The sequence below is a fragment of the Calypte anna genome, chromosome 21 (assembly GCF_003957555.1).
Source record: "Calypte anna isolate BGI_N300 chromosome 21, bCalAnn1_v1.p, whole genome shotgun sequence".
NCBI lineage: Eukaryota > Metazoa > Chordata > Aves > Apodiformes > Trochilidae > Calypte > Calypte anna.
Window position 1 is genome coordinate 953,042 of NC_044266.1, and position 23,070 is coordinate 976,111.

Here is a 23,070-nt window from a genome sequence, read left to right on the forward strand (position 1 = left end):
TTGCTGTAAGAGAGAATAAGTCATTTAAAACACAAACATTTCAAGTTTACACTACAGGCAGAGTTTTTACTTGCACTGACATCACCCCAGGGTGACTACTGAAATAACAGAGGTAGCAATTCCTCCCACCCTCTAGAAAAAGACACAGAAAGTTCTAGGTTTGGCTAAGGGTGGGCTAGCAACTGAAGCAGTACCAGAGAACTTCAGCAGTTCTGCAATTAATTGCCCATTCCTAAGCCCTGCCACGGCCCCTGTGTCACTGCTGAGGAGTGTTACCATCCTGTCCTTGAACAATTGCAGCCATGGATTCTAAAGGAGTCCCAGGAAAGAAGAAAAGCAGTAGAGGCAAAAATACAAGCAGGGCCTGACAATATGCTTGCAGACAATCAGGTATTTTTCCATCAAAGGTTCCATCAGCCACCAAAAGGGTTTTTTCCATCCTTCCCACCCACACTTGTTATCCCTAAGCTGACACTTGGTGCAAGCTGTTGGGTGAATTTTCAGCACCCTGAACCTCCTCTGCAGGCATGCTGCAGAGAAAAACCATCACTCAGTTACACAGGGACTAGTCTGTGGGTTTGAAATCTGGGAAAGAGGCACTAAGTAGGATGCTTCTGTAGAAAGGTCACTTGCATCATAAGCAATAAACTGCAGCATCTCTCAATCAAATATAAAAGAAATCTGAGTAATTAAGCCAGACAGAAGCCCTTAAAGGCAGTAGAGAAATCAAACCCAGCTATAGTACCAGTGTCCCTAAAGTGGAGCCACTGAAAGCACAAAAACACAAAGGTGGTTGAGTACTTTCCAAAGGAAGCTCTGAAATCACACTTCCCTCCCCCACTATCTAATACAGTAAAAAACACCCAAGATGGTAACTGTAAGATTAAAAAGAGAAAACAAGTGGTTTCACTTCAAGCAGGCAAGTGTAGGATTGGCTTACATGGGTCTCTCACCTAAGAGCAACGGGTTTGTACACACAGAACTAAAATATTACTACAACCCCAGGCCTGGCTGGGCCACTAAACATCTCTCTTTTCCAGGTTCAAAGTACAGTCCTGCAGCTGTGGAAGATAAGACAGAGACCTGCAAAGTCATCCATGGGGCAGGGGAGGCAAAGGAGACTGAAGAGCTGCTGCATCTCACCAACTGATCAAGGAGGGGCACATAGACACCACCAGGTAACAGCCCACACACAAAGAAAAAGACAGGCATCAGAATTTCAGAAAAAAAAAAAAAAAGAGGTTAAACAAAGCAGTTATCTGAAAGCAGCATGGAGTTATTCTTCCTGTTCCCTTGGCAGTCTCAAAGGGCAAGGACAAATGATAGGAAGATGGCTACAGTCAATGATTTTTATTGAGACAAGATCATGTATTCTGTAAGGAGTGCTGGGCAAACCTCCATCACATCCACAACAGTCCTTCAGACACAACTCACAGAACTGCTATTCTCCTGGAGAAATGGTACTTTCCAAATCTGAGAGGAAAAAAAAAAGAAAACATTGATTTAGGGGAAAAGATGGCACTGAAACCACCTGAAAGCACTTCAGATCTGTGGGCCTCATTTCCCACCCAGGCTCCCTCCCCACTGGCACAGACAGCTCCATAGCCCAGATGAATAGGAAAAGCACAGCTACATTTCATGGGGACTGGATTCATCAGAGATTAATCCTTGCAGCTTTAAAAACCTGCTATCCCTGGCGTTAATGTCAAACTTCCATGGCATCCATTTCTCCAAATTTGTCCTCTCTCCCTTTTTATTAAGCTAAAAAAAGTTAAATAGTTTTGATCAGGTACTATTGAATTGAGAGCTCCCATCAGAGCAAAAGGATGATCTGCTCTCTGTAGAATCCTCTCATAAATACCAAGAAATGAGTGAACAGAAACAGATCTATAGGTGCTGAGATACAGCAGATTTGGTCTTTGTACAAAATCAGGGGCAGAAGAAGAATTTGAAAATGTCAAGTATCATTCACACGAGCTCTCTAAGTCACTGCCAACCCAGCTGCTCTTGACAGAAAATTACCAGGGAAAAAAAAGGTTTGCACAGCATGTGCTGTAAACTCCCCTATGCTTGGGGCCATCAGCTATGATGTAGGTGTTGATGAACAAGTCTGTGAGCCACAGGCACCCAGAGGAAGGCTGTGGGTGTCATTGCTCCCTGCAGGATTAGGCCTGACTCCTACAGAAAGAATCCTGCATCCACCTACCTGCTGCATTGTATTCCACTGATTTTAGGAAGAGTCCAGATGGAGGAGCCATGGCATATGATGGAAAAGCCTGTGAATCTTTTATCTCCAGTAACTCCTTTATATCTTGAGGTGTTAACTTTCCCTGGCCAACTGCAACGAGAGCCCCAACCATTCTTCGGACCTGGAAAAACAGACAGCTTGGGGTGTCTTTATCCAAAGGCAAGCATTGTCTCTCCATGTGTGTTCTGATCTTAAGCTTGTGGAGCACCAAGAGCCTTGAAGCAGATGGCACAGAGAAGCAGCACGGTGCCCTGACAGATGCTGTTTTAGCCATCCCTCACTAGAGGTCATTGTATGCTGAGACTTTTTTGAGCCTTTTAAGCTCACAGTTTTTAGTTTGTGATGTCTCCAAACTTGCAGTTAGTAACTGCAGACTAATGGGACCCATCAGAAATAGCCACCTGCTTGGTGGCTGCAAGCCATCTTCTGCCACAAAAATACACAAATGCAGCTTCTGGTGCTGTTTAACTCTTTCCTCTGCTAAAAACTTGCAGATGTCAATACTCAGAGCAGCTGTGTGAGGTGAGATCAGAGGTCTGCCTAGTCTAGTTTCCTTCTTTATGGCAGAGGGCAGCAGCAGATGCTCAGGTAGAAGGGGGTAAGTTCAGTGTGTGCAGACTCACTGCAAGGCTCACAGGGGGCATCAGAGTAGAGTGCTGCAGTAATTGTTCTCCCTGTGCACTGGCACTGAGCAGCTTTTCCTTTCTAATGCACCAAATGGGTTACCAGCATTTCCTCCCTCTCACAAGAGCATCTGATGAAGCACATTCTTGCTGGATCTATCAAGCCCTTCTCAAAAGTGTTGTTGTTCTCCCCTTGCTCATATCCAGATACCCATTCTCTGAGATTTTCCAGCCCATTGCTTGCCACAGGCTAAAAAACCAATTGGGATAGTCAGAACAGAATAAAAAATAGCTGTTAACCATTCCCACAAAACACCCCCTGCTTTCCTCCAGAAAACAAGTCCTCTCTTTCTTGTTCTGTCTCTAGAGGGTGACCATGGCCAGGACAGGAATGCTGGGAACAGCCAACTCTTTCTTAATGAGGTGATCCATTAAGCTGTGGAGAGAGCCATGTCCACTGAGAACAGCAGCAAAAAACCCCACTGGAGTTATTTCAGAGAAAACCCAGTACAGATGGGACAGCGTGGCAGAGGGAAAGATCCTGCAGCCATGCTTGGGTAGCTGAATCAGGTCTTCCCATCTCTCCTTTGTGCAACACTGAGAATTACTTCATGCTCCAGAACCAAAAAAGTAAAATTTCAGGCAGTATTTGGTGGGCCCAGTGCCATCCAGCAGAGCAAGAACATCTGTCTGTTGGTTTGTACCACTCAGATTGCAGAAAACAAAACCTCCCACGACTGTGTGACTTTAGACATTCATTCAAGACATGAACATATGAGAATCTGGCTATAGGGGACCAAACAAAAATTACTGAACAGATTGCTAGCTCCCTGTGTGTGTCACACAGCTCTAACACCAGCTCTGCACCAGGGATAGCACTACATGGGGATGTGACATTGCTGAACTGATCCTTAATGACAGCAACAGTGACACTTTGGTTCTTGGAGGCAAACTGTGTGCTGAGGGCAGCATCTCACAGTACCTGCCGGTAAAGAAATGATCTGCTCCTGAACTTCACCTCCCAAAACTCCAGTTTCCTAAGAAAAGGAACAAAAAAAAAGTGTTTAAAATCACATTTCAAATGGCTCTTCTTACCCACAAGAGAAGGATAAATGTGAATCAAACAAGCTGCTGCATAGCACCAAGTTAACCTGAAACATCACGAGATTTAAAACACCATCCTGCTCAGTTGCTGCTTAGATGCAGCTATTTTCTGGGCTGAAACAATTCCTGCCTGTTCTGTTTGGACCTTGTTTTCTGGGGATTGATCTTCCTGCTCCCTTACACCTACAGATACGACCACTCACATGAAAGGGCAAGGTGGAACTTGGCAGTCTGCTGAGGTACTGCTGGATCTGAGGAATGCAGTGATGCCTCCTGGAAAAAGGAAGAATCAAGCCACCACAGCAAAGCAGCTCTACAGTTTAATTTGGAGCTGGCTTCAGAGGGTCATGCAGCCCTCCCATGCTTTGCAGAATGAATTCCAACACCCAGCAGTGCCTACTGTGACATCCACATGCTGCTGGAAAAGGCCAGGACCAGCATGTCAGGACACGGGCGTGCCTGATGAACCCAGCTGCATCAGAGCAAGGATGCAGCTGCAGCCTGTGTGTGGGGGATGGACAGCCTGGGTTTGCTGAGACACCTGAGCACCAAGGAAGGAGCTTCCCCTTCCCTGGGAGAGAAGACAGCTCCTGTGTGCCACCAAAGAAAAATGAAGCAGGAGCAGTGTGGTTTGCAGGGCTATCAGGAAGAGAAACTGAAGAAACTGCAGGGAGCAGCCACAAGATGTTTTCTCACAGGATTTACAGATAAATTTCTGCTTTTAGCCCTCCCTGCTGTGTATGTTGGCATATGCAGAGGCAGCTCCTGCCCCCAGATTCCTCTTTATGTCAGGAAATTAGAAAGTTTCTGTCATGAAGAGTCTGCTCTCCACCAGCTTGCTGCAGAGGGTGTGCAGAGACATGTGCACTGCTACACACGTGTGCAGATGCCCAGCACAGCTCACCTCTGAAGTACAGCACAAGAGACTATTTTGTTTTAAACAGGAACAAATCCCCCTCTCATCAAACTGCACACACCTTTAGTCATGATTCTCCTGTCTCAGTTGTCTTGATGAGATATATTAAGCTACATAAGATGGGTCAAGATACTTGGGAAAAGTATCTTGCAGACACTGAAAGATAACAAGATATTTTTTTATAAGAGGGAAAGTTTGTTTTTCCTGTCAAACTCTCAGATAATTTTTCTTACCAGCAAAAAAAAAAATCCATCTGTCTCGTACCACTTGGCAGCAGAAGCCAGCACCTTGCAATGAATAATAAATATTCATCTAAAAACCAGGTGACAGAGCAATCAGTAGGAACAAGTGATGGGGCTGAGTCTCTGAACACATCCAGAGCATCCAAGAGCATTTGGTATGGGTGCAACAGTAACTCCACTGCCACTGTTGCTGAGCAACTGAGTTTGATGGAAGGAATAATTTTTAACAGTCAGCCTTTTAAACAAACAAGAGGTCAATTCAGAAGATTGGTTTAAGTTCAGAAAGGAAGGAAAGGATGAGAAAGAAAAGCTGCATTATTTGACTAAGAGACCATGGGTGACCATTCTATGGATTCCTCCCTCTGAAATAGAAAATAAAGCTCCTTAGATTAGGCTAAAAAAAATAAATTGAAAAAAAATCTATTTAAAAGCTTTTACTGTTATCCCAGCCCTTTCACTGCAGGAACAATTCATTCTGCTACTGCAGTGGGGAAATACTCATGCACTGGCAGGCACGTTGGCAGGATGGGCAAGCAAACACTGAGCTCCATGGCTGCAGCTACTCCCATAGGAGAGTTTTACAGATTAAAACTAGGAGCCAGTGATTAAAAAAGTCCTGAACCAACAAATAAAATCCAACCAAACAGCACCTAGCTTGTCACAAACACCCAAACATCACAACTTTTTTCTCTAGATCAGAAAAGTCAGTTGAGGTCATTACTAAGGAAGTATTCTAAGAGAGTCAAATGGCATTTTAACACCTTCAGACCATTCTTCTCAAAGCCACTCCCTGAATATTCATCTCTCTCTTGCAAGCTGTTTTTGGACTCGTGGGATGTGTTTATGCAGCAAGTTATGCAAAAAATGCCAGTTTTCTTTTTTTACAGAAAAAGTGAAGGCACAAAACATTACCACTTACAGTGCTACTCATCTTAGAGGAGAAAATAATGTTGTGGATGAAACCTTTCACTGCTACTTGTGTCCTTTATTTTTTTTCTCTTACAGTGCTGCTAGCAAAATACTCAATTTTAAGACCCAGGGAAAGGACCGGGGCTGTTTGCAGACTGCAGGGAGGCTGGGGAGCTCGGAGCATGGCACGTCCTGTCCCAGACAGCTCAGCAGGTATTCAAATCTCATGGAGGGTCTTTGGGTAAAAGTGCAAAGAAAAAGGTGTTTTGCTAATGGGAAAGCAGGAAAATGGTATTTAGAGACAGAAAACAGCAAAGTTTGCTTTCAGGCTGAAACACAACAGCCACATATCTGTGGCAGAAGCCAGCATGAAAGCAAAAGCCACATTCATATGATAAATGCCCATCAGCTTTCTAGGAAAAAACCTTCAGTTTCTGCTAGAGAGAAAGTACATTCAGCCACATAATTTCAATATTGCAAGACCTGGTCCTGAAAGAACCTGAAACTCAAACTTTTATTCATGTAATAACTGAGGAATATTGGATTTTTCTTCATCCCCTGGATAGATAGTAGGAGTTATTGGTGTGAGCTGCACAGATCTGCAGAGCTACAGCAGTCACCTAGGTGTTTGGGGTTTTTGTGTTTGGGTTTGTTTTTTTTTATGGCTTTTATTTGCAGTCTGTAGGCAAAGCTAGGGCAGCAACAGGGGAAAAATATAAATCCCATTCCCTAGCAGAGCTGGTCTTTAGCAACCAAAATGAGTGCAAATGCTGGAAGCACCTCATAGGAATTGCTCTGTGCCAGATTCCATACACCAGTTTATAACATCCTGCCTTTTAATGCATGAACAACTGGACCAGTTTCCTTGCCTTCATTCCCACTCATCTTTCTCCCTGAGGACATTGGGGAGGAGAGGGAAAGAAATGTCCTTTCCAAGCTGTCACTAGGCAGAAGAACCCTGCTGACACCCTTGCAGGGCTGTGAAGAAAATGCATAGCAAACAAAGAGGTCAGAACTCGAAGCAGATCTTTAGACAAAGCAAGCAGGATCTGATGAGAGCAGCTCCTGGGTTGAGTACCTGAGCTCTTACCTGTGTTCATAGTGATGGGACAGGAAACCAGGAGAGGGCTGGATGTCTGCCTGGAGGAGGGTTCTGACTGGAGGCTGAAAAGGTGTTTTGGAGTTAAGCGAGCGGAAGGTGCTGAAGTCGTGGGTTCCCAGCAGGAACTGTGCTGCCTCCTGCATGGCAGGCACGTTCAGAGAACTAAAGCTGCAGAGGAAAAGATCATCAGGTGGTGTGCTAGGTGGGTCACAATCCAGTGAACTGAGGAGGTTCATAAACCTGGTACACAGGTTTCTCATTGCAGCATTCTGGAAACAAATTCTGCAAGGTGGAGTTTCTCTTGTAACGGCCTGAACCACAAACCAAGGTGCCAAGTGACCTGAGGTCTGAAGGTATTCCAAACCCCAGACTAGCTGAGGGGTTGGCAGGCACAGGCTTTTACACAAACCTTTATCCTGCTGTGCTGCTTAGAGCACTTAAATAACTCGATTCAACTGGCTGGCTACAGCATAGGGCAAGAGAACCAAAATCCTCTGCAGTATCTGGATCTTATAAACTGAAAAGCGTTGTTGGGTAGGAACCCAACACTGAGATGGCTTCCCAAACCTTAGGTTTGCAATGGCCAGAAGATTAAATTAGGAAGCAACAGAAGTGGAATGAGTGAGCAAACTGTTAAAGATGAAGCCAGGGTAAGCCTAAGATGGGATGCAGAGAAAGGGCTAAGGGTAAAATTCAGAATGTCAGGTATCTTTCTTGACAAGTTTCTTCATTTCAGTATCTGGGTCTGTTCAAAATAGTGTCGAGCAAAGGGGCTGGTACAGATGTACTGATAGATGTGCTGAACAGGTACTTAGTTTTATTCCTTTTTGTAAATTTCTCCTAAGACAAGCCTGAGCAATTATATGTATGATCTATGGCATCAGCTGTTCATGTCTTCACAGAAATCAAAATGTTTCTGAAGAAAAAACAAACAAACAAACAAAAGAGGTGTGGTTTCCAGCATCATTAACTTTTTTTCACAACTAGCCCTTACAGAATTCTGGTCACACCTGATGACAGTTGGCAATTAAGATGACTAGAGATGTTTAATATCTATTATGTGTTTTGCACACCAGATGTGCACACACTAAGAGAGAGCTTCTCCACTACTAGCAGCCCAAACATCCCACCTTTTAGTAAAACACCTCCCATTCAGAGCACTCTCACCTTACCCTTTATGTGACATTGCCATTTGAGAAAATGAACAGCAGTGTCTGGGTTAAATTAAATGCTTTTTCATAAAGCCCCTAACATCTAATTTTGCAATTTTGTATTTATGTTTCCCTTCCACAGCCCACAGAAAAGTAGGTTGGCAATTTAATGTTAGGACAAAGTCATCTTCATGCCCCTGCTAAGACAGCTGAGATTACATTATTTTCCACTGCCCACAACTGTTATTCCAGCAGTGGGGCTGAAATTACCATAACTGGCTACAAACCTGTTTTTCTACAATGTGGTGGAAAACTCCCTTTTTCCTGAATGTATGTTTATCTCAGCACAATGTAAACAAAAGGAAAACAAATTAACTTTCTGGGTTTGTTTGTTTTTTCCTCACCCCCTGTTTATCATATCCCAGGTTGTATTTTTTAAATGGTGCTGAACTTCCCTTGCATATGTAAGCACTCTGAGACTCAGGGACTACTCCAAGAACACAAATACTGAGCTAGAGACACTGGTTTGTTATTGTAAGGTTGCTCAGTCATTGGCTTTTACTATTTCAGCATCCATGCAATCAGGTAGGGAATGAGAAAGCAGATTAACACACAGTGGCTACCAAAAATAGGGCTAGGGAACAATAAAAAAAAAGACTTCTCAGCCTTTATTCCTGGCTGTCTCTATGGTCACACCTCAAACTCTCAGATCTGCTGTGCAAGGCAATTCTGCCTGTAAGCATCACATCAGAGGGCTGCTCCTTCAGCCAGCTGCCCCTCTGGGTTTGCTGTAGGAATTGGCAAAGGTCATCTGAGGAAGCCCTCCTCACTTCTATGTGGAGGGACACAGGAAGTTGTTGATGGACTCTGAACTGAGTCACTGAGACTCCTAGCAGTGCTAAAGATGTCTGACACAGGTCCCGCTGACAACACAGACAAAATGAACTCAACATCTTAAGTTTCTGTGATCATCACTCAGTGCAGCAGTGCTGATTTCAACAGGGAAATCTTGTCAATACAAGCAGGAAATTTGGTCTCACATGTGATGAAATTACCCCCTCCCTGCTTCCCCCAAGAGCTAAGCCTTTCCAGAGGTTTGATGGAACACCCTTACTGTCCCAGAGGAGCCCAGCAAAGGTCCCTTTCAAACACAGGTATCTCAGAGGGATGAGCACAGCCTGTCAGCAGCCGGTACACGTAGGTTCTCGACAGTGCTGAGAAGCGCGCGTGGAACCCGTCGGTCACTCGATGGGCTTTCAAAATGCTGTTGGGACAGAAAAGAGTGAGATGGAGAGAAATCATAGAATGGCTGGGGCTGGGAGGGACCCTAAAGGTCATCCAGATCCAGCCATGGGCAGGGACACCTCCCACCAGCCCAGGTTGTTCCAAGCCCCCTCCAACCTGGCCTTCAGCACTGCCAGGGATGGGGCAGCCACAGTTTCTCTGGGCAGTCAGGGGCTCACCACCCTCATACTAAATAATTTCCTCCTAATATCTAATCTAAACCTCCCCTCTCCAAGTTCTAAACCTTTTTAAAAATTATTTTCCTCTTAAGTGCCTCCACAAGCATTTCATCTACCTTGAGCTTCTCTTCTTAACACTTCTGTGGGTTTTATTAAATAACAATTCTTTCCCTCCCTTTGATAATACAGTGCTTTCAGAAAAGCCTGTTTATGCTCGCAGGGTTCTTCAAGGCAAACTTCCTTTCCTGGCAGATGCAATTGCTACCAGAGGCTTTTCTAGCTAGGAATGTCTTTCCAACATTTATTCCAGCAGCCACATTTCCTATTAAGAGCCCATTTTTTGCAAGACTCCTGGTATATGAAGACTCATGGCATTCTTCAGCTTTTTAACAGTTTGAATTGTAGAGGAGGTTGAAGAAAAAAAGCCTGAAGCCACCTAACTAGAAATGGCAATGTATTAGCTACAAAGATCTCCTCCAAAAGTACATCCTTCTCATTGCCCCAATTCCTCCTGTCTCTAACAAGGGCAAAAGAAAAGATTTTTGACTTGCCACCAACTCACCGGATTGGCTCAGACTTGAGGTGTTTATTAAGGCAGTGGATGAGCTGTTTCTCCTGAAAAGCTGGCTTCCCTGGTTCCCTCTGGATGTCAAGGTGAGCAGAATTGCAGAGTGCATGGACACCAGTGTCTGTTCGGCTGGAGATGCAGAACTTAATGGGAACAATGGGTTTTAGGTTCTGTGCTGCCCTCTGAAAGCCAACACAAAATGGAATCATGCTGAAATTTCCCTTGTTCTGTACCAAAAGGGAACAGATCCACATTTCAGATTACTACTGCTACCTCTACAAAGGTGTCTCTAGTTCTCTCCTTGAACTAGAGCAAGTTTCCATTCCCTCCAGACAGTCACATAGCAGTACTGAGGACTGCAAAAGCTTTGGTGTTTGGAATGATAGTCTTCCTGATGGCTCATAGCCAGGCCTTCTGCTCAGCCCCACTCCAGACATTTTACCTTATCACACAGAGGGCTTCAATAGACACCCACAAACCAGACTGGAACACAAGATCTACACCTCACAGGTTACCTGCTTGCCTAACTGCAAACAAATGTCTGAATGTATTTAGAACACAGTAAGGATCTCATTACAATTTTAATTTTGCCCTTCCCTTCAGTTGCCTTCCTGGCTTTGGAAAGTTGTGAAGTTCAAGGCTGCCCAGAAAAGGAGGAAGATAAATTCCTACAGGCTCCAGAAGTTTTTCATTAAAGTTGCTCTAAGACTTCCCATGTGGTTCTAATAGACTCAGCCCTGCTCAGCACTGCCCAGCATCAATACCACCACATGAAAGTAAAGCACATATCCCAGAACTGGCCTGCAAAGTGCTGATGCTATGAAAAGACAACACCAAATAAGTTTATCTTTTTCTTTTCTTTTTTTTTTTTTTCATCTTTTTCTTTTCTCCTTTAATCACCCATCCTACCCATTCTCCTGTTAAAATACCAGTTACTTGGATAACACAAAACAACTGCTGGGCTCACCCAAAGTCCGGCGCCTGGGGCTGAGACACTGGATAGTTCAGAGGATTAGATAAATGAGATGGAAAGTCCTCTGGGGCTCTTCTTTCAAGATCAGCACAATATTTATACACTTTCTCCACAACGCTCTCAGACAAGAAGCCATACAAATACATCCTGAGAACTCATCCAAACCATATTTCATCACACTTTCCTTCTGCAGACAACTGAGCAAGAGCATGCAGGAACCATCACCCTCACACGGCAAACCAGGGCACAATGTGGAAATATCTTGGCCACAGTCACAGAGTGGCTGGAGGGGAGAGCAAGTCTGCTCCCAGCCCAGCTTTCCAACAGCTTCCTTTTAATGACAATATGATTAGTAAGGACCTACCTCCAAATAATTCTGGACTCCAACTACTGCCTGATCATTCGAAGTCTCCATAACCCCACTGCAGAGCAAATCAAATACTATAGTTATTGATAGGTGTCAAGACCCAAGGCCTTGGCAAAGTCTACCCACACATCCTCATGTTAGTGGGGGACAGTCATCAAGGTTTTTGGCACTGAGTGCCCCTGATTTTCTTACAGAACTTGCAGGGACCAGGCACTTTGATGAATGGAGAGGAAAACAGATGTAGTGGTTACAGCATGCAAGGAGACTGGAAATAAGAATCTTCAGATGTTACACTCGGAGTAGGCCTTCAGATAGAGGCTGATGTGTTGGGAAGATAAGGCAGACAAATTCCATAAGTAAAGAGTTTGCAGATTAAATTATTCCAGGGCCAGTAATAATAATATATATATAATAATAATAATATATATATAATAATAAGGGCTGGTCATCAGTTGCAGGTCCCTTTCTGTTGGGCCCTGTGGATGTCACCAAGGGACAAAAAGACTGTGAAGATGGCTTGTGATGAGCTTCCTTCTCTACTACAGAAGTCACAGCCCTTCACCAAAACTGAAGAGCCCTAAGGCTAAACACAACCTACTCCTACTCGGAGTAACTGAGGTCAGCACTTGCAGTGACACAGTGCACTGCAAAAGAACTGTGGGTTTTGGCATATGATGGTGTTATTCTGCAAAAGCCTCATAAAGATAGGCAAAACGCCATGAGATGGAGATGTTCATGTTCTCCCATGCAGTTTTTGGTGTAAACAAGCAGAGCTATGCGTGTGGGATGGTTAATGCCTGGGGAAGCTCAACCTCAGGTAAATCCTGCAGGGCTCAGGCCATGGATCCCCTCACCTGCAGGTATCTGAACCTCTGAGAAGTGGCCACACCACCGGGTGCCCAACAAACCAGCACTGCAGGGACCACAGGAACTCAGCTTCCCCCCAGAGCCCGATGGCCCAAGTTTGCCATCTTCTCTGCCCTCTGAAGTTCTCTCTTCGCCCATGCATTTCCTACCTAAACCACCCCCTCCTTAACCCTCCTACACAACAGCAGTGAAGACAGACCAGCTCCTTGTCTGCTGTCATCTACTCAGGTACGGAGTTATCCTCCTGCACTCCTTCCCTCCTTTCACCTCTCCCCTCCCCTTCTCTTTCCCTCCCCCTCCGACTAAACCCCCGCCAAGGGCCATGGCCGCAGCACCGTTCGCTTCTACCCCATGGAGCTGAGGAGGAAGCTGAGGCACCTACCTATATTTAGTGCCAAAATACTGAAAGAACACTAGATATCGGCTTCGGGAAGAAAACATCTTTCCCGCCTCCAGCCCTAGGACGGGAGCAGCGGGGCAGCCTCAGAGCCCTTCCCGCCCTTCCCGCCCTCCCCTCAGCACCGGGCACGGCGCTGCGCCTTCTCCTCAGCCGCTTTCCCGCCCACTTCCGCCGGGCTGGGCGGGTCCTGTCAGGCTGCAGAGCACCGGTAGTGGCGACAGTGCCGAGGTGACGGTGTCCGGCTGATAGTTCCGGCCTCGTCCAGGTTTGGTCCCGCTCTCCTCGGGCAGCGAGGGAAATGAAGGGCGGAGGTTGAGTGGCGGCTCCTGGGCCCGGGAGGCTCTGCCGGTGTGGGGGAGCAAAGCCCAGGTCTCTGCTCCTCCGTTCTGTCCCTGTGCACCTCAGCCTGGGAATGGCGGTTTGGAGGGAAGCCTGAGGGTGACCCAGCCGCCATCGTGAGGGAATGAACCCCTCTGGAAGTGGGTCTTCACCCTCCCTCTTCATCTCTCTTTAGTTTTACTGCTGGCAGACGTCTTTTTGGCTTTGTTTGCCTTTAGAAACCTCCTGAGTGAAGTTCTGGTTTGTTTTTTTTAATCTGTTGATCCCCTGGGCTATTCCTAGCACAGTTCTGGGGGGGTTCAGTTGCCCCCTGAGTCAAAGGAAATTAAGGCTTGAAATGGCAGAGCAGGAACCTAACTCCCACCGGAAAAATGTGAAAAAAATGGACTCAGAAGTTTTAAGGGTGAAGCAAAGACATGGCACTTGCTCAGAAGACCATCGTGCTCTCCTGCCTTAAGGCTGCTTGTGAATTTGGGATTGTGGACTCAGACTCTGATGTCCCCAGCCTACAGTGAACCTCCCCTGCATGAAACTGCACCCATCTCCACCAAAAGCCATGACCAAATCCCTATAAAAAAACAGCACGGATGTTTTAGGCAAGAAATTCCATCTATTTCAGCCTGATGATGAAAAGATGCATGCAGCCTGCCTCTTGCTGAGGATAAATAACAGCTACAGAGACAAGAATAAGCTGAGAAAATGCTAATAAACAAAGGCTACAGATGTTTATTACTGTGTTCTGTATTTTGAAATCACAGAATGGTTTTGGTTGGAAGAGGCCTTAAGGATCATCTCTTTCTAAAATACTGAGCTGCAATATTTGTCTGCACAACAGATAGTCTAAACCCAGTATAAATGATCACCCTACTCAGCAACAGAGGGAGAGCAGCAGAAAAAACCCTGGTCCTCTCATACAACTCTGAGATCTGTTTTGAATGGGAAAAAAATCCAGCCAGCTTTCAGCTCACACAATGGCATCCAGGCTCTGTTACAATGAAACTGATGAATCTTGGCTTTTAAAGAGGATGGTAATTTCTAATCCCTGAGTTTGTGCATACACATACAGGCAGAAACTTCCACACTCTTTTTATCTGTGCCGAAAGAACCAAAGAAAAAAAATTGTGTTGATTTGACCTTTATGAAGCCACCTAGAGCAGAGACCACAAGAGGTCACCTTGTCCCTTCTCCTGGACCTGCACTCAGCAGGGCTAATTCCTCTTCCTGGGTTCCTCAGAATCCTCCAACATCTGATAACTGAGTTAAAGTCAGACTTTAGCTTTCACAAAGATACTCTCAACTGTGACTGACAAAGCAAGGTCTGGGAACTCAAATGGAAACGGGATTGTGTCTAGAGGTGAATGTAAGTTGTAGTTTAAGTACAGAAATGGCACTGAGGATCTTGTTTCATCCCTGTCCTATCCCTGGCTGAGGTAAGGCCTCATGGTGACATTTTGTCATGGATTCATATGCCCCTGGTTCTGCTGTTTGTCTAACACTTGGTTTTAGGCCCAGTCCATATTACACAGGTTTGATTTCCTTGCAAAGAGATTTACACTTCAGGCCCATCAGTCTTTAATATATATCAAACTTACAGAGAATGATATGGGTTATCTTGTTCTTGTGGCTGTGTTGCTTCACAACACAGGTGGAGGATCAGAACCAAGCCCACGGTAATCAGCCTCAGGCTGAGAGAGTTAGGGTTGTTCAGCCTGGAGAAAGCTCTGGAGAAGTCTTGTAGCACCTTCCAGCACCTGAAGGGGCTACAGGAAAGCTGGAGAGGAGCTTTTTACAAGGGCATGGGGTGATAGAATAAGGGGAAATTGTTTTAAAGTGGAAGAGGGAAGGTTTAGATGAAGATATTAGGAAGAAATTCTTCGGTGTGAGGGTACTGAACCCGGTTGCCCAGAGCAGCTGTGGCTGCCCCATCCCTGGCAGTGTTAAAGGTTGGATGGAGCTTGGAGCAACCTGGGCTGGTGGGAGGTGTCCCTGACCATGGCAGGGGGGGTCAAAATGAGCTGACCTTTAAGGTCCCTCCCAACCCAGCCTGTGACCCTGTGAGATTTTGGTTTTTTGTTTTTTTTTTTTAAAAGGCCGGGGCTGCCCCTCCAGCTCATTCCCCTGACAATCAGCGCTGAGCTGGTGTGTACGAGGCGGTGGCCAAAGGAAACACACCCTTCCACCAACCTCCTCTCCTCCAAACACCACCGGGGGAGCAGGGCCGAGCAGGGAGATACTGGAGGAACCGCGTCGCACAGCCCAGCGAGGGCACGGCCCGGGAGGGGCCCGGCGGTTCTGCCCTCCTCCCCCTCTGGGCCCGGGGCTCTGCGGGGCGGCGGCGGCTGCGGACGCGTGTGCGGCGGCTACGGGGGGCGGGCGCTGGGCTCTGGGCTTTGGCTGCCGGCGGGCGATGAGCTTCCTCCGCTGAACGGGCCGGGTCGAGCCGAGCCGAGCCGGCAGGATGACGGTGGAGTTCGAGGAGTGCATCAAGGATTCGCCCCGTTTCCGGTAAGCGACGCGGGGTGTGTGTGTGTGTCTTGCTCCCTTCTCTCTCCCGCACCATCCCTTTATGCGGCGGGGGAACGGGCAGGGCCCGGGGGGGCTGCGAGCTCCGCCGGGCAGCGGTGGGACAAGGGGGGCTGCGGGGATTGACCCCGAGCCCGGTGACCCACCCCGACCCTCGGGGCTGGGGTCCCGGTGCTCCCCGCCGGCGTTGCCCCTTGGGAGGCAGCAGCCCGCACCCCGTCCCCCCTCTGGGTTCGGAGGTTTTGCAGAGGAAATATCCCCAGTTGTCGCGCCCGGCAGATATCGGCGGATCCCCTTGGTGATAGGGTAAAAGTGTCATCAGCCTCTGGGGATCAGCTGGGCAGGGGCTGATCTGAACCGCCTGAAGAGTCAGTGCTAAGAAATCCGGTCATTTTCCATGCAGGCACATTCCCATCTCTTGGAGGGTGGCTTTATTTTTTTTCTTTAGCGGTCTTGAAGGAATCTGGGCTATGACAACAAAGGCTCTGTCTTGGCTGTGCTGTATTTAAATCCAACCGTTTCAGAAGTGCCCAGGGCTGGAGGAGAGCCTCTGCATTCTGGGTACAGATGCTTTGTTGTGCCAGGAGCATCCTGGCTAGGTGTCTGGATGGGCTAGGATGTCCTGCTGCTGTAAAGGGAAGATCAGAACTTCCATGGCTAACAATCTCCTGCTGCTTTCAATACTGTGCCTGGATGGGGACAGAGGGAAGAACAGACAATAGACTGCAGAAGCAAGTTGGTTGGCTGTGTGTACAGGGAAGAGAGTTATCAAGGGGTCTCTCCTTCCCTGCAGACATTTCTTGTTGCTCCTGCTCAAAAATTAGTAAATAGAACCATTTACATTTTCCTGTAAGTGCATTTTAAAAATAATCTATTGCCATGAAATATTCATATGAAAGGCTGCAGTGGTCTGTTGCTGTGGCTCCTCTGAACCGTTGTCATCTTGTGTGTGTGTGTGTGTGTGGTTGTGTACAGCTGCAGGTAATACTGATCCCTGGGTAAGTGCATGTGGGAATGTGTGGGGCTGTGGAAAAGGTCTTCTTGCACATGGTTTAATTTTAATTGTGTGGTAAAATCTTGCTCTTTCTTGTTGCAAAGCTGGTTCCAAAAGTGTAATGGGCAGTGTTATGTGGTTTTATTTGTGTTGGTGCTGGAGCTATGGGAGGTTTTCACCAGGAAAAAGTTAGGTGCATGGTTTGCAGGAGGGATGAAGCTCCTTCTTTAAAACCTCTGCTCACATAGCATCAGTTAGAATTTATCCACCCCTTTTTCTTTTCTGACTGTCATTTTATCCCATTGTGCTGCAGAGAATGTGAAGTGTTCAGTGGCATCCTTCCAGAGCAGTGACTTCACTGTCCAGATGTCTCCTTCCACATGGCAGTGACCCTTTTCCTGGTGACGTCAAGATTGATTGATATGTTTATTTATTTATTTTGCCCTTGGTGTGTGTGTGGGCTTCAGGCCAAGTTTCTTAGTATGCAGGCAACATCATTCTGTTCTGTCTGCTCCATCCATAAAAACAAAACAGCTCTCAGAGTACTGTGTTGGACGTATATCAAAAGCCAGTTATTTAAGCATGGAATTATGAACTGTTTCCCAAATGAGCAGACACAGTCTGCCTGTTACAGGGAGGACAAGAGGTGAGATGGGAAAAATAAGCCTGTGTCTTTCAGGAAGGCTGCAATGTAGGTAGCAGAGGAGTAAGTTATCTATGGGCACATACAGTTAGACAATACTGATGTTGACAGGCTTATGGCATCTGAAGGAAAAAGGACAAAACAGAATCCTTTGGACTTTATCAAAGGATACAGATTTTGGTCTCCTCATGTACTTTCCTTCCTCCCAACTTTTAATTAGTTCCTATGTTACAATTTTTATTATTATTTTTTTAATAGAAGAACACTTAGGTCCTTCTAAGGGACAGGGTTTCTTCCACAACTATAGAAAAAGCAAAACACCAAACAAGCTTAACTGCATACCAAAATACAGCTAAAATGAGGTGAGAGAAGGTAACCTCTAATTTGCTTTCTCAATAGAGGCTGAGACAGCCATCAGGAAAGTCCCTTGCCATAGTAAACATTGGTGAAAGAGGCAAAAATTTATTGCAGGTTGCCCATCCTAGTCCCTGAGCCAGGAATCACCTTCCCTTTCCTGCTGGCACCCACTTTGCCTTCCCCAGCCAAGACTTGTGCCATGTTTTACAGTGAACCTTTGAGATAATAAAATTGTTTTCTGTTTGTTAAACACAGAGGAAAAAAAAACCAACCAAACAACTCCATAAAATAATGCACAAGCATAAACAAACCATAATGAGGCTACCAAACGAGTCTGCTTTAGCAATCAAATCTGGTCATGTGTCAGAACACTCCAAATCAATGCTCAGTGCACACTCAATCCATTGCTCTTTGTGTTGGTACAAAGAAAACTTCTTTTTGGAAAAAAAATGGCAATACTTCAATACATACAGATCTTCAGGTTGGCAGATAAATCTTGTTTCTGTAAGGCATCTTGTAGAGACATGTATATTCAATTCCAGTAAACAAGTATAATTACCTGGAAAGACCAGTTCTAGCACATTTGGATGCAGCCCCTATAGATGTTGTGACTTTAGTCTCCCCAGCCCTGCAGAGCTTTCTGTTTAACTAGCAGCAGTCTGGGAAATCTAGGAACATGTTCCTGACTTGTTCCACTCAGGAAGGGAAGGCAGGGGTCTGGAGTGATGCACAGCAGCAGCCAGTACAAGGGGAACTTGCAGACCTGTTAAGCAGAAGGGCTAGATGAGAATATTTGGCTCATTCTTGCAAAATGAAGGAATTTTGCAAGACTTGGGCATGCTGTCAGCTTACCTCCTCTGCCTTTATTCCCTCCTTGCTCAGGGAGAACTCACTTGGTACTAAGGGATAAACAGGGACAGTGGTTATTCCTCCTGGGTGAAAATGCACTCTAGGAACAATCACAAGGACAAGGGAAGGGTAGGAACAAAATTGCAGAGGTTGGGCCTGGCTGCAGCACACTGTGGGTCACAGAGAACCACAGATGCCTCTGTGGTAATTCCCACAAGGGAGGGAAATCAGCAGGTTGTTTCCTTAACTAAGGCTACCCTTGTAGTTGTTGTTGCTATTAACCAACCTTGTTAATCAGACCTGTTGTGAGGTCAGGGTTACCCACCACAGAGTGGGGTGAGCCAGGAGGTGCTGAGTTCTGACTTCAGCACCATGATTCAGCTGCTGGAGCTGTCTGGCCAGGAGCCCTGGCAGCCTCCATCACCTAAGGGACCAGATTGCTATCAGCATCTCTCCAGGTGCATCCAAGCCCCAGGAACCCCTCTGCTGCTCAGAAGGATGGGTGCTGAAGAGAAGCCTGTGTACGTGCCCAGGTCTGGGGGTGCAGATTCACCTCCCCCATGCCTCAGAGCCTCTTGGCTGGATGGAAGGCAGCAGTGCAGGAGCTCCCAGGAGTCCCTGGAGCAGCACTGCCATCAGGCAGTGACCCAGGGACAGAGATGTTTGTTCCAGCAGTGTGCAGTGCTCTCTGTGCCTTGTTGTGGCTCTCATTAGGCAGAGAATAAATGCAGGCATGTAATTCTATCTCCCTGAAAGATGCAAGGAGAAAAAGAAAATGCCCTGTGCCAGAAGGAAAAGAAAGTAAAAAAACTGAGTATATTTTTTGACTTTTTCTGTTTCAAACAGAATGGGAAGAATTAAAACCCCTAGTCGAAGTGATTGTGTGAAGTTTGATACCAGGTTGAATTAGGCAAGTTTAAAGCTATCTTAACCAGTTTTGATGTGTCCTTGTTGTGTGTTAGTGAAGGCCTCTGAAGAAAAAAAAACTTCAGTGGCTTCTGTGTGATTTGTGTCAGTGGACATTGCACACCACTGCCCTGCAGTCTGAGATAAGCCAAACTGGCTAGCAGAAGTTACTTCAAAGCAAATTTAAATTATATCCAAGGTGGCCAAAGGAATCGTTTGTTTAACTGAATCAGTTTAACCAAAGGAGCACATGCATTGATTGGAAATGGGCTTTTGTTACACAAGGCTTCTTACATAAACAAGATCCCTGATCCCAGTTGTCTGACAACACACCTACACAAGGAGCTGCTTTTCCAGTGAGTACAATTGCAATCCCTTGCTGGTTTAGTTGCACTAAAGAAAAGATATTACCACAAAACCAGTACTGTATTATCTATATCACTCATCATACCTGCCTTTATTTATTCTATTTCTTTATCATTGCTCTTATAAAGTCAAAGGGTCCAAAGTATGTAAAGAGAGAAGAGAAGAGAAGAGAAGAGAAGAGAAGAGAAGAGAAGAGAAGAGAAGAGAAGAAGAAGAGAAAGCAAAGCAGTCACTATCTAGTTACTTCCTCTCACAGTACCATCGTGAGATCCTCTCCCAGATTCAGCAGTCCCTCCTGTCCAGTCAGCCCCTATTTATACATCAGTGTGGTGCTTTCTTTGTTTCCTCTCCTGGATTCCAACCTCCCTCTTTCAGCATCACTTTAAAGTGACCCCAAGTTAGTAATACCCAACCAAATCTGGTTGATCACAGCAGGACCCTCATGTGGCATAGGTTTTTTGCCTCCATAGGTGGTATCACAGAAGTCAGTGGAAGCACAGGTCCCTTCATTTGAGGTTCCCTGTCTTCGGAACTGCCATGTGAATCCTGAAGTACTCAGGAGAAAGCTGCAGACCTTCAGCCTGCATTAGCATGGGCAGAGCTGAAGGTATTTATTGAACGTGTAGTTGGGGAAAATCCCCTGGTATGAGAAAACTGACTGTGTGACAGTTGACTTGAGATCTCTGCCTGGGCTTCAGAAATGGTATTTTATGCCAGATTTTTAGTTAGCAGCTTCCTTAGTAACTTTGAACTGTGAACTGCATGAGCAGGGTGTGCCAGAGGACCACTGTTCCAAAGCTGAAATCCCACCGATCCATCCCAACTCTCCAGATCAGAAAAGGATTTGGAAACCACTTGTTATCTTTGAGAGCAAACTGCCCAGACTTCAAAGCTGTGAGTCTGCAGTGGGTACTACTAAACTGAAATAGAGTCTCTCAGGTTGCTTGTGGGACAATTGATAAGTGGTGTAGCACCTGGACAAAGGAAATTTTGCTATTTCAGAATCACAGAATCGCAGATACTCCTGTAACACATCTTGTTTTGTAACAGTGTATAACCTGTAAGAATATCAGCAAACTTTGCAATGTTGTCTAACAGGTTAGTATCCCAGTTGCAAATCCCTTGCTGTCATTTTCAGTAGTTTTGCAAAGTGTAGAACTCTGGCTGTCACACACTAAGGGTGTGAGTGTGGACACCTTTCCCTCAAAGCCTTCCAGAGGATGAAAGAACAAAAACCAAAATAGCAATAACCCTGTGGTGGAAGAGGGTAATTAGACCCAGAGGTGATGGGCTCATGTAGCTTATCTGTGCTATTGAAATGATCTGTGGAAAAGTCGCCCACTAGGAGGTGACCTGTAGGAAAGTCACCTTCTAGGTGACCTTCTAGGAGGTCACCTTCTAGGAAGAGTGCCACATGTGGTAATTGTGCTTTGCTGGTTGTTTTGGCACCATGCAGTGTCTCTGGATTCCAAGCCTGGTCCTTGGAGGACTGCAGAATGGCCAAGTGAGCACACAGAACAAGTTCAGTGAGACATTATTTGGTATAACCTCACTCATGTGTGCTCTAGACAGGTTCCTGCTGAAATGTGTCCTCCTCCAAAGCCAGGGAGCTTTGCATTCTGTGTGGGAGAAGCCACCTATTTCCCTTCAATTTGTGATGTCTCCCAGAGACAGGAAGGCTGTGCAGATTCCTGGAGTCAGGCTCGGTTCTTCAGGTCTCAGTAGTGTCATCAAGAGCTCAGCATTCTGGTCAGGGAGGAGGGATGGAGAATCCTTTGCCTGGAGGAGCTTGGACTGTGTGTCTGGCAGCTTTCCCTGGCTGTTGCCTGGGATGGAAGCTTATTGCACATTCTAAGGGTTATCAGTGATGTAGTCTTTGATAATCTGGGTGTTTTTGTGAAGGTTTGCACTGTCAATAGGGCAGTTCAGCCTTACCTGTAATAACTGGATGAGGAGTAAAGCACTGTCTCCTCTGCTAATGCACAGATCAGGGCTTTGTAAATTCATTACAACTCCTGACTTGGTGAAGTCCATGTATGGGGGAGCTTGCCAGTCCCTTCTCCACTTAAACAGTATCTACTGGTTTGTAGGGCACATGTTCTGGTGTTACTAACATGGGTACAGTGAGCTGAGACACCATTCAGGTCATGTAGTAGATACAAGAAAGAGGAAGGTGCCTTAAGTTTGGTGTCAGGGCTTAAAAGGGTAACAGATGAACTCAGGATGCCAGGTTTGTGTGCTGAATTATTCGAGGCTGGGAACAGCATGAAGTCTAAGGCCTGTAACCAGAGCTGCAAGAGTGACTTTGGGTCTGAATGCAGCTGTCTCTGAGCTGCCTCACATAGTTTGCCAGGGTGGACACGCATGCCTGGCCCCTGTTTGGATACATGGGGCTGGTGAGAGGGATGGGTTCCACAACACCTAGCAACTTCCTGCAGCCATTGCAGCATAAATTTATGTTAATTCCTGCACCTAAAAGCTACCAGAATCTGCTCACCCCATAAAGCCTCAACTCTGAGCATTCTAAGAGATGAGATGTTGAGATTTTTTACCTGCTTTCTAATTACTTCTCTGTCTTCTCTGAGATACTGCAGAGCCTGGAGTGGGTGAGACAAGGAATTTAAGCTGCAGGATTCTCTGCATGGCGTGTGTTGGAGCAGCAGGGAGCTGTATGTTTCATTCCTAGGCCAGGGGGCTGGACTGCATGGCTTGACTGCAGCCCCAGGGGAATGTGTGTGTCTTCCAGGCTGCAGGGAGATGAATTGTGTCTCTGCTCCCTAGAACACAGCAGAGTGTAAGCTGCCAACTTTCCTCTTTACAGGACCTCATAGGACAGGAAGAAGATATAGGATACTGAACAGTGAGACCTGTGGACTGCAGGGAGGGTGGAGGCTGGGTTCCTGCAGCTCCACTGCATCCATGCCTGGCTGCTGCCTGGCTGGCCCTCAGTCCAGCAGAAGCTGCCCACAACTGCAGTCCCAACACCCATCAAGCCTGGCCATGGACCAAGAAAGGAAAACCATTGTATTTAATGTTCTGCCCATTGCTGTGCCAGCTGCTGGAAGAAAGGGAAAAGTGTTTCTCCAGCTTAGAAAAGGGGACAGGGTGTGCTGGAGACTTCCTCTGGAAGGCTAAGAGAAGAGTCTTCGTGTGTTTCTTC

At 46.2% G+C, this 23,070-nt stretch overlaps 2 protein-coding genes across 5 annotated transcripts in view; one reads left to right on the forward strand and one right to left on the reverse strand.

Moving 5' to 3' along the window:
• Positions 1–1,272: 1,272 nt before the first annotated feature.
• PUSL1 (pseudouridine synthase like 1) lies at positions 1,273–13,292 on the reverse strand. Of its 2 annotated transcripts, XM_030463502.1 has the most exons (8): positions 12,916–13,292; positions 11,664–11,721; positions 10,321–10,508; positions 9,410–9,559; positions 7,133–7,312; positions 3,854–3,908; positions 2,207–2,369; positions 1,273–1,473 (listed from the first exon to the last, which is right to left on the reverse strand). In XM_030463502.1, exons 1-8 carry the CDS (start codon positions 12,972–12,974, stop codon positions 1,442–1,444), a joined length of 885 nt encoding a protein of 294 aa, XP_030319362.1. In that variant the 5' UTR covers positions 12,975–13,292; the 3' UTR covers positions 1,273–1,441. The 2 variants fall into 2 exon arrangements, with proteins under 2 accessions (XP_030319362.1, XP_030319363.1); XM_030463503.1 differs by lacking the exon at positions 9,410–9,559.
• A 2,290-nt stretch (positions 13,293–15,582) lies between these two features.
• ACAP3 (ArfGAP with coiled-coil, ankyrin repeat and PH domains 3) overlaps positions 15,583–23,070 on the forward strand; it is a 67,686-nt gene continuing 60,198 nt past the window's right edge. For 2 of the 3 annotated variants that reach the window (XM_030463785.1, XM_030463786.1), the window contains exon 1: positions 15,634–15,777. In XM_030463785.1, coding sequence (XP_030319645.1) covers positions 15,731–15,777 — 47 coding nt within the window. In that variant the 5' untranslated portion in view covers positions 15,634–15,730. Of the gene's footprint in view, positions 15,778–23,070 lie in introns of all 3 variants that reach the window. The other variant, XM_030463784.1, reaches the window with a different exon arrangement.